Here is a 12037-nt window from a genome sequence, read left to right as displayed (position 1 = left end):
TTTAAGTGCTAGCTACTGTCTTTGTTGGATACTTGCAGTTCAGAACAGTTTTGATGTCTGCAAAGAAGAGAGACAGAGGAATGCAAGGTGACTTCTAGAGCTGAGGCTTAGGAAAATCACCTCTGCTATCAACAGAAACTGGAAACAAGGAATTAGAGGAAAAAGTTCTGCCGTAAAACTCCAGTCACAGTCCCAATTTCATTAACCTTTGCTTATAAAAAACAGTTTATGGCATGCTGAGGAGGGAGATTCAAGACTGAACTCAGTGACCACGCTGAACATCAGTTCAGCAGGTGAGTTAATCTACTGAGCAAGTTGGAGCAGGAAGCAGGAGTACCTTCACTATAGAGTACCAGGAGATACAAAGACTTCAAGTGCCTGAAACACAGGCAATAAATGTTAAGCAAGATCAAGCTTATTGGCACTCAATGGCAGGGAAGAGATTCCAGCTCTGCTCCCAGCTGCAAAAGCTCAGTCACTCAGTTATGATTCAGCTTCCTCGGCTATGAGCAGCTGGCAAGGGCACTGCAGATATTAGTCTGCAAATGCTTTTGCATAGTAATTTGAAAATAAAACATATAGGAGATAGTCAACTTGTAACTGTGTAGTTAGTAGCAACCAAGAAGCAGCCTCTTCTGAGAGTGGGCTGGTCTGTCCACCAGCCTCAGCAGGAAGACCTCAGTGTAACTTAATGACCGAGTTTGCCTCTCTGCCTCAGAGATGTCCCTGCTTCTCTGTTTAGGATGCTTTGAACTACAGATGAGTGAGTTTGAAGCTTGTACAGCTCTGACAGTAGAATAATCCTCATTAAGAAAACTTGCAGTACTTATTAAAGAAATAACAGAGAAGAGAACAAGATGAACTATTTCAAGGTTTCTTCTGGTCTTTTCTATTTGACATAGAGCCTTTTGATTTCTATTTAGATTCCTAGATAATAAATTGATTAGTGTTTTACAAGCACCTGAGTAAGTGAATTCTTGTTCAAGAATGGTGGAAACATTTATCTTTAAAAGTGTCCTGTTAACAGGAGAGGGCCATACATCCAGAATCCAGACCCATTAAATGTAGACAGGGCTCCAGTGATGGCTATATTGTATGGCCACCCCCCAAAAGTTCATTAAGAAGGAGGCTTCCTGCAAAGAGAGACATGAACAAACACTCAGGTCAGCCAAGTAAGTCACCTGGTGATGTCTGAGCTCCAAACACTTGTTAATGAACCGTCGCTGTTTTTCTGGCATCCTTTCATTTGGCACTTTGCTGGATTAAGTCAGTATGGTGCTATGTTGATAACCATCTGTTTATGCTACAGTTGTGCCTTGTGTCCAGTTTCATACTGTTCTCATGCTATTCAAGATTATATTGCTGCTTATGATTGTATATGATCTATGGATAAGCAAAAGACTTCTGTCATAAGGGTTATCAGTCAGCAGCACTTTAATCAGAAAAAACCCATAAACTTATTTATGTATCTTTAAGGATGTGGTTTGTAAACATGCATGGAAATTTAAAGCCATAACAATATACTGTGTCCTGATTCAAAATATTCAATTGATAGTTGAGGTGAGGCAAAAGTCTCTGAAGTAAACTGTGCATCCTAGGAAAAAAATATTTCTTTACATGGAAGGGTTTGCAGAATTTGAATATGTGCTTCTGCAGTTGTTTCACAGCTCTTTTTTCAAAAGAAACATAATGGAGAATGGTAAAAAATTAATCTCACCTGAAAAAAATCTACTTTTCTGTAAAAATTCCTATTATTTTTTTCCTTGCATGACTTCCCTCCATCACTTTTATCCTAAAAGGAATTATAAAAATATTTCTTTGTGTTTTTACAGAATTGACTTTCTATCTGATAGGCATGTTATATAAGAAGATGGCTCAGAACAGATACTTTTCAACACTTCCAATAGCCATCTCCTGGTGAAGTTATAGCCAAATATCTGTACATTTGGAAAGATCTGCTTTACTAATATGATAAAAAATGTAAGGTAAATAATTGCAAATCTCATAAATGTAAAACATAATCCTCACTTCCCTTTACTCTCTTCCAGCCCTTCCCCCATCCAGCAAGTACCAGGGTTACTTCACCACAGTCATTTTGGAATGCTTATTCAGGGCTTATTCATATGATAGTAAGCAGAGCAAGATGAAACAGCTGGTCTGTAACCAAGGACACAACAAAAGTTATGTCTGGCATTAGTCTGAACGAGATAAGGGGGTTTTGTTCTGTTTTGTTTTACTGAGAATGAGTCACCATACACTTATGCATTTGAAACACTTTACCTGCACACTTTACCATTTTACCAGGAAAATTCGTGCCCAACAGCTCACTTAGCACAGCTTAAAGGCTTCAGCCCATATCTCAATCCTAAAACCAGTTTTTCTCCAGATATTCAGCCCCCTGATCTGGAACACATGGATGTGGAGCAGAATGAAGCCCCCATAACCCAAGGGGAAAGGTGAGCTGCATTGCCACCTAGACACACACAGGTCTGCAGGGCCAGGTGGGATCCACCCAAGGGTACTGAGGGAGCTGTCAGAAGAGCTCACTGAGCCTCTGCCCATCAGTTACTGCACCCTGGTCACCCGGGGAGCTCCCAGGTGATGGGAACCTGGCAAACGTGGCACCATCTACAAGGGCCAGAGGAGCACCTGGGAACTACAGGCCTGGCATCCTGACCTTGGTGCTGGGGAAGCTCATGGAGCAGACCATCCTGAGCACCAGCACACAACTCATGCAGGACAACCAGGGCACCAGGCCCAGACAGCATGGGCTTGTGAAAGGCAGGTCCTGCTTGACCAACCTGATCTCTTTCTATGACAAGTGACCTGCTAGGTGGATGAAGTAGTATCTGTGGATGTCACTACCTAGGCTTTAGTAGAGCTTTTGACACTGTTTCCCACAGCATTCTCATGGAGGAATTGGCTTGCCATGGTGCAGATAGGTGCTAGGTGATACACTGTCTGGGTGGCCGGGCCCAGAGAGAGGTGGTGCATGGTGCGAAGTCCAGTTTGTGACCAGCCACCAGTGGTGCTCCCCAGGGCCAGACCTATTTATTGTCTTCCTCAATTGTCTGGACAAGTGCACCACCAGTCAATTTGCAGGCAACAGCAAGTTGGGCAGGAGTGTTGATCCACTGGAGGGTGGGAATGCTCTGCAGAGGGACCTGGAGAGGCTGGATCGATGGGCCAGTTACGTGACATTCAATAAGGTGAAGTGCTGGGTTCTGCACTTGCATCACAACAAGCCCAGGCAATGCTACAGGCTGGGGGAAGAGTGGCTGGGGGTGCTGGTTGACAGAAGCTGAATGATGCAGCAGTCCTGATGGCCAAGAAGGCCAGTGGCATCCTGGACGGTATCAGGAACAGTGTGGCCAGCAGGACTAGGGCAGTGATCGTCCCCTTGTACTCAGCACTGATGAGGCTATACCACAAATCCTGTGTCCTGTTCTGGGCTCCTCCATACAAGAAGGACATTGAGGTGCTGGAAGGCTCCATAGAAGGGCAACAAAGCTGGTGAAGGGTCTGGAGCTGATGAGGAGTGTCTGAGGGAGCTGGACTTGTTCAGCCTGGAGAAAAGAAGATTCAGAGCTCATTGCTCTCTACAACTCCCTGAAAGGAAGTCATAAGTGGGTAGAGGTTGATCTCTTCTCCCAGGTAATATGTGACAGAACAAGAGGAAATGGCCTCAGGTTGCCCCAAGGGAGGTTTAGATTGGGTGTTAGGAAAAATGTTTTCACAGAAAGGGTTGTGAAGCATGGGGAGAGGCTGCTCAGGGAAGTGATGGAGTTTCCATCCCTGAAGGTATTTAAAAGACATGTAGATGTGGCACTTGGGGACATGGTATAGTCGTGGACTTGGGTTAAAGGTTGAACTCCATGATCTTAAAGGTTCCAACCTGTGTGATTCTGTGATTCTAAATGCTCTTTCTTGAAAATACCACAGGAAAGCACTGGCTTGCTATAACACTTCTATATGCATGTTTCCTCTGAGAATTTCAAAACGTGTTACAGAGATTAACACAATGCTACGAGTCTCACAAATCCCTTGAAAATTATGAAATAAACCAGGCCCATAGAAGCAGCCATACCAGATCTGGGCACTGTCTCATTTAATCCAGCATCCTGCCTCCAATAGACAAGAACAAAACGTTAAATATAGCATGGCAATGTATTTAACCCTACCAAAGACAGCTGAGAACACATGAAAAACAGTAACCTTAAAGCCTGCTGACTCCAGTTCAGGAAAGAAGGATAATTATATACATAGGGGTAACTGAGGAGTCTGACAGTTTCTAGTGCAGCCCCGTTGGTTTTGGCCCAAACTCAAAGAGTCTGCATGTTTATGTATGCATTTCAGGAAAATAAATGTCATGGTTAGCTACTTAAAAGAGTGCTTAGGGAGAACAAAGTATCAGTACCCATAAAGATAATTCCCTTCACGAAGGTATTTGTGCGAAACAATTAACTTTTCCCATGTTCTCACATGTTCTTATGCCACTGTGCTGCTGTTGAAACTATGCAGCTCAGTCCCACCTCAGTTGCTAAAAGATTCCTGCTGTTGTCCATGCTTCTGGATTTTGGTGACATAAATGAATTTAAATGCAGACTGGAAATTTCTTTTGGCCCTCCCCCAGCGGCGCTGCTTCTGTCCTGGAGGAAACAAAAACCAGAACCCTGGCTTCTAGAAGGAAGCAAAAGAGCAAAGTTCATCTGTTTGTTCAGAAAGCTGTTCCTCTCCTAGCAATAAAGCAAACCTAACTGATTTTCAGGCAGGCAGAACATCCCAGAAATTTCATTACTTTGCTGAACTGGCTGCTGTCTTATTAATGCTCACCAGACATAGGAAGGGTGGGGTGGAAAAAGGGATAGTTGGCTGGAAAATATCTACTGGACAAACAAAATAAATTTTTTACTTAATATATAAAAAAAATCCCAACCGTGTAGGAATTCTGTGTTCAGTTTCCTAAGGTTTGTTACATACTTGCTCTGCCACCTGCTGCCCTGGCATTCCCCAAGAACAAGCATCTAGAAGCCCAGTGGGCTGTCCAGGAGATACCATAGCTCTGGAAACAGCTTGAATCCTCCTGAACAATCACAGTATCACTCTGTGTTTGGAAGGGTACCACCCTTCCAAACCCAGTGCTTCTCAAGAGGTGTTTTTTCTCTTGATGGGTGTCATTCTGCAGCAAGGATTGTCACGCTAGCTCTGCTACCTTGGAAGTCAGACACGAGGGAAAGTCTCTCAGACTGTCACCACCGCTCCAGCTCCTCCAGGGAAAGAAAGAGAGAAAGCAGATCCAGAAGGAGAATATTCTGGAGATGAAGTGACTGACTGAAGAATTAATTTTACCTTTTGAAAAGCCAAATTGTATCCCCTGTGGAAGGAAAAGGGATGGGTATGTCTGGTGGAAGCAAGGTCAGGTGACATGGGAGGAATACAGAAGTGCTATTGGCCATGGTAGGGGGAAAATTTGTGTGGTCAAAGCTCAGTTGGAGATTAAGCAGGCCAGAACTGTGGGGGACAATACCAAGAGTTTTTTTCAAATACATTGGTGGCAAAAGGCAGCATAGTAATAACATCATCCTATTACAGGATGAGGATCATCAACCTCACAAACAAGGATGTGGACAAGGCAGAGGTGTTTAAATACTTTCTTTGCCTCCATCTTCAACATGGATGATGGGCCATGGGGGCCTCTAGTCCTGAGCTAGAGGACCATGACTGCCAGAATGATTAATTCCCAGCTGATCCTGAAATTGTGTGGGATCTGCTGCTTCAGCTGGATCCCTACAAATCTATGGGGCCTGATGGGACTCATAGAGACTCCGACTCACAGTCTGAGGAGCTAGCTGATGTCATCACAAAGCCTGTCTCAATGATTTTCAGCAGTCTTGGGAATCCTGAGATGTCCCAGCTGACAGGAAGCTGGCAAACATTATCCTAATTCTCAAGAAGGCCAAGAAGGAGGGCCTCAGAAACTACTGGCCTGGCCGTCTCAATTCAGTGCCTGGTAAAATCCTGGAAAAGATTATTCTGGGAAGTGCTGAAAAACACCTGAACTGTTTTTCACAATGCAGTCGTTGATCACAGCCAGCATGGCTCCATAAGGGGAAAGTCCTGCTTGTTGAACCTGATCTCCTCCTACAACAGGGGAACCCACCAACAAGACCTAGGAAAGCCAGCAGATGTAATCCTCTTGGACTTCTGCAAAGCTTTCAGTATCCTTTCAGACAAATTGTCCAGGCCACAGATGGATAAATACATCATGCACTGGGTGAGCAACTGGCACACAGGTCAGGCACACAGAGCTGTAGTGAGCAGAGTGACATCAGAGCAGGGACCCGTCCCCAGTGGGGTTCTGCAGGGCTCCATCCTCCTGCGCTCTTCAGCATCGCCATTCATGACTGGGACACAGGATTCAAAGGGACACTACATGAGTTTGCCAATGCCACTGAATTGTCAGGAGTCCCTCAGAGGCACAGAGGCCCTGCAGAGAGACCTCGACAAATTAGAGATGGGCAACCATCAACTATATGAAGTTTCTATGATTCTACGGAAACACGGCTCATTCTTTATACGGTATTGATTCTGTAAGGTTACAAATGTGGAAAAGCAGGAAAAACTTGGTTTTGAAACTACTTTTCACCCTAATCTCCAGACCAACTGTGTGCTTTTAGTAATTCCCTGGGGCAAAATTTCACTTTAAAACCAAGACTATAGATAATCACAAGGTTTTGGTCGGGGTTTTTTTGGTTTGTTTTTTTTGTTTTTTTTTTTTTTGGGGGGGGGCTTTTTTTCTTTGGTTGTTGGGGGGGTTTTTTTGCCTTTTTTTTAAAGTATGAGAATTTGTAAATGTGATTACTGACTTGATAATTTTTAAATCTTCCTGTTAAGCTTCCTTAAAAAGTGCTGGCTTTCAAAGCATTGATATCTAATACCTCCTGGCAGAACCACTTTACGATGACTGAAATGGCATCTCAAGAACTGAGGCACCTTTATTCACAGTTCATTTCTGAAAGTGGGTCTAAAGCAATTATAAAGGAGCATATGTGTGTAAAATGATAGTAATTTGATCAATACAGGCTGCCATAGGTAGGGTAACTCCAGATGCCTTCCTCTAACTGGAAACTGCATGTCTAGCTGAAATATTTCTATGAGTTTAAGAAACGAGAATTTATCTGGAAAAAGGGCACAAATATCGGCAACAGGAAAATACCTACAGGACATCAAGGACATATCTCATTTCAGTCATGGACTTCGCAGTCACATCACTATTTATATCACACTTCTGTTTCAAATTACTTTGGTTTTAATAATATATACTAACATTTACTTTAGGGTTGTTTTTTTTCTCTGTAGCTTTAGTTCCTTTGCTTAATAAAAAAAAGGGCGAGCACATAGCTTCACTTATAAGCAAGGTGATGCACTTGATAAATCCAGTAAAGAAGAGAGGAAAACTCTGTTAAGCAGACCATAATTTCCAAGGCTTGAACACAACTTTTCATACATTTGTGATCTATTCCTTTTCAATAAAAAAAAAAATCTCAGAAAAAACTACATGTAATATCTGAATGTTCTTTAGGAAAACTGTCTCCCCTTTTCCACTACCAGAGGAATGTTCTTAATCTGTTTTAGCTGACTTTGTGCATCATGAAGTAGCACAGAGCCCAGTTTCTGCCCTTTACCCTCTGCCAACTCCACCTCTCATGTAACACTGAAGTGATCCAGGAAATTTATGAACAGCTTTGTATTTTGCAAACTTAGTATTTATGTAAAAAAGGAGAACTCGTTACAGACCAGAATATGAAGCATTACATAAGAAAATTTCCAAGACCAGCAGCAGTAACAGTATATTTCTAGGCATAGCCTTTAGAAGTGAGTACAGAAGATGCCTTTTCTACCTGCATTTGACACACTTAACCTTCTACTTCAAAGTCCAGAGGACTACTGCTTTGAACTAGTCGAAGTGTCCACGAAACAGGAGTGCTATCATTATAATTACTTCTAATAAATAATTCTCTAATTAAACCAGATGGCTTTCTCTCCTCTGGCTCTAAAGACTGCAATTTAAAAGTGAGAAACTTTGTCAGGTGACAGTAAACCCAGGAGCACCAACCTGAATGCACATGGGTAGTAATGGTATAGGAGTAAGATGGTACAAATATCACGTAGCAATTTTCTGACAGCTCTCTTTTTTAACTGGCAGGAAATCAATAACATTAAGACTGAGGGTCACAGCCTTTGGAAAGAGTTACATCAATGCAAAAACAGAACAGACAAAGCCAAAAGAGATTATAACCACAGATATCCCAAGGGACAGATGAAATCATACATTATGATGTTTTTAAAAACAAAAAAAAAGTCATTCCCTCAATCATACCCCAAATGTCTTGTCTCTCAGTTTTTTAGTTTTTTAAATTTTGAGGTGAAGATTGCAGTAAAAGATGCTACTATGTTTCACTTAAAAGCATAAAGTCTCTCAGTGAAAAGGGTGATTATTCTCCTATTTGCAGGCATACTTCTAGGAAATTGGTACCATACTTACTGCTCAAAGTTAAGCTTGCTGGTGCAGGCAGCAAGCTTCTACTCACAAACATCAGCCACAGAGAGTGCTCCCTGTCCTAACAGTCACAGCTGAAGTTGGGCACAAAGAGTGGACAGCATGACAGCCAAACAATCATGGCAGTGAAAAGACTAGGTTTCTCCTGTCCTAAAATTCCTGTGCAAGCAAACACTTTAAGGATTACCTTTCATCTCCATGATGTAGAATGCACTAAAGGCTCAAGAAACTTGTACATCTGTACCAACTGTGACTCAGGCCCATCCTAACACATGGAGGCACTGGAGTGCTGGTCATCCCTTAAAAACAAAGGACACTGACCGACTTCCATCCCAAATAAGTGACGGGGCTCTCAACTGCCAAGTTCTCAACACATGTATCATAACCAGAGAGGCTGAAGGACACAGCCCATCTGACCAAGCACTGCTGGTGTAGCTTTATTTAAATTCTCTTTGCTGTTAAGGTCTCACCTGTCTGGTTGGCAAGTCATGGTACTGTAGTATGAGCCTGGTGTTGATGCTGTGACTCCACGTGTTGCCAAGGGCTGCTGTCACATAACCAGAATCCCTCTTCCCACTCACAGAAGATCCTGAAGATAAACATGATAGAAACTACATCAGGACTCTGGCACAGAAAATGGTTCAGCATTGAAACTTCATTAGACATCTCAGATTATTCTCAGATTACAAATAGCACTTAAGAGATAGCACTGTTGCATTCATTTCCTACCTTTCTGATGCTTTTATACAGCTGTAGTGTGAGTTCTCCATCTCACCCTCTGACATCAATGATAAGTGCCAAGAATTAAGGAGATGTTGCTGATGTAACTGTACCCCCCTGTACCCCTGTTTAGAGCTGGGAGCCACCATTCCACACCACCAAGAAGCAATTCATGCACCCCTGCTTGTGGGCGCCTCACTACAAAGGGCTCAGACCTTCCAGAAATAGCTAATGTTGGCATAAAACAGCCACAAAATTCACACCCAAACTTCCCTCAAATCATGTATCTGTTATTATGTAACAGAAGGAGTAACATATTGCTGTTGTAATCCTGAACCAGGCATTTAAATGGTTAAATGCCTGGAACCTGCAGCTATTATGCTATGGAGATATCAGTCCTTAGCAATTCCTAATTCTGCATTCCTTCAGGCCTAAAACCTGTCCCAGAGTGAACAGAAATGTGTAAGGATTGTGACAGGACAAGCTAATTGCTGTAATTTATTTTATTTTCTTATACAGGAGAAAGCACACTGTACCATACTGTGTCAGCCCCTATCTGAAGAGGGCAAATCCTCTTCTGTGAAGTTATTAAAATTTATGACTTTGGTGCAAAGCAGTTAGTAAAGCTGGAGCAAATTTACAGCAAAGACTTTTTGCAAGGTGAAGGGGAATGCCTCACTGGAAAGGTTTCCATTTTATGGGATCCTCCTGCAAACTGATGCATGAGGCAGATATAGAGGTACAAGAAGTGAAGCAAACAGGAGGAAGCAGCGCCAGCTTTGCAGAGAAGTTCAAGGGCAGTGACAACATGTGCTGCATTCCTTCCTCTTGCTCTAAACACAAAAAGATAGTAAATGTCTCAGAGGAAGGAAAGAGGAGATGTTAAGAAAACAGATTTATGTTGAAACATGGCCTTAAAAAAGCCTTGGGCTTATCTTTTCTGTTATTTCAACCACTACTTAGACATTAATGAACTGGACAAAGGAAGTGGATAAATAATACTGTTCAGAGAGAGAGATTTTTTTTCCAGCATGCATTACCTTGTGCTTCCAAACCCTGATGTTTTCATGCTTAGAGATGGGAGTATCATACCAACATTGGCCCAAGAAGAAAACAGGCTTATAAGACTGTGGTCTCTGCTCAGAGGTCCCCAAACTCTCCAAGCTGAACCACAGCAGAGTGGGATGGAGTGCTTATCCATGCTGTGGGGGAGATGCTTCCACAGCACCTACATTGTGCAGTCAGCTGATGGGCAGCAGTTCCAGTGTCTCCAGTGGGCTTAAAGCCAGTTCTTACTCCAGTCACTGTTGGCATCATGGTTGCTGTTCAGGACACAGGTGATACAGGTGATACAGGGAGTGCAGGGATTAGGGAAAGTAAGAAAACAGAGCTGACATACAGATGAGAGAAAGGAGACATCTCAGTAGATGCATGCAGTAAGGGAGTGGGTGTCCAGAAGCACAGAGATGGGATCCTAGCAAGGGGAGGTGAAGGTGAATATTAGAAGGCTGGAAGAAGATGCCTGAACAACTCCCTGCTTTCTCTGTCAGGTCCATCTCTAGCAAAATGGGTGATTTCAATTCCTGTAAACACTCCCTCCTTCCTCACACACACACAAAATAGCATGAAATTAATCTTCAAAGCAGACAGGCCAAGGACTGTATGAGGTGCCTGTTCCACTGTCTCCTGTTAAAGTGAACTTTTCAGAGCACTGGCAGAGACACCAGCAGACACCATATCTGTTGTGGACTGCAAACACAGAGGAGGAACTGGCTGCTTCACTCTCACTGAACAGCTGTCACAAGTGAAAATAAAGCTGCTTGTGGTCTGAGTCAAATGCAAAGTAAATGCCTCTCCACAACCAGGGGAAAAACAAAGAAGAAAGGGTGATTCTTCAACTGTGGTCTGCAGTGCTGTCTCCAAGCAGAAGAGGCTTGCACTGGCTCCAATGCCCAGGAAGGAACTGTCAGTAGAACTGAGCCACAACACTTGGCCCTACTTACACATGAGAACTAGATTCATTTTGTTTCTGCCTATCAATGCAATCAAAACAAACTTTCTATAAGTATCTTCCCTGTCACATAGAGAAATGACACATATAGGCAGGATGGGGAAAGTGGTTTTATTTCACCTTCCATTTTTCACTGGAGGGAACAGCAGGATTAAATCTATTCAGCTCAATAGTGCTTCTGGGATTATTCTACTATGCCCAACCAGAGCATTGCAAATACAGAGGTGGTCTCAAAGACCTTCTTGTCCTCTGCATATAAGGTGGTACATTTAGAGACTAAATCCTCATGTAACTAAGTCCCAGTTGTTGCAAGTATGTAGGGAGGCAATTTAGTCATAAAGACACTTCAGTTCCATTAGTTTCTTATCCAAGGAAAATTTGGATAACTAGACCAGTATTTTGAATAAAATGAAACAGATGTCCTAAAACAGTCTTTTTTATTGCAAGAAGTCTGTGCAGGCAGAATGTGACTATAGTCTTGATTAAAAAAAACCCAGCAAGTTCCTTGTTGACAGAACTGCACAGAACAATTAGTTCCACCTTGTCCACATTCTCACATATTGATATTTTTTTCTTCTCAGATGGATGTATCATTGCCTGGCAGGTTCATCCCCAACACTGGGCCCTCTGCAATGTATATCGATTGGTAATTGGAAAATATTTTCTCATCAAATGTTAAAAATCGTCTGATGAACTAAATGACAGTGAAATAACAAAATAGTGAAGCAAAAAGTTCCCAAATCTTT

At 42.6% G+C, this 12037-nt stretch overlaps 1 protein-coding gene across 1 annotated transcript in view; it reads right to left on the bottom strand.

The window, feature by feature from the left end:
* RAD51B (RAD51 paralog B) overlaps positions 1-12037 on the bottom strand; it is a 390784-nt gene that overhangs the window by 173115 nt on the left and 205632 nt on the right. Inside the window, 1 exon segment of the mRNA XM_084207485.1 lies at positions 9031-9149. Within this exon segment, the coding sequence (XP_084063611.1) occupies positions 9031-9149 (119 nt within the window).

Source organism: Fringilla coelebs (genome assembly GCF_963513975.1).
Source record: "Fringilla coelebs genome assembly, chromosome: 6".
Classification (NCBI taxonomy): Eukaryota; Metazoa; Chordata; class Aves; order Passeriformes; family Fringillidae; genus Fringilla; species Fringilla coelebs.
The sequence above is the reverse complement of the archived record's forward strand: the minus strand, read 5'-3'. Positions and strand labels throughout refer to the sequence as shown.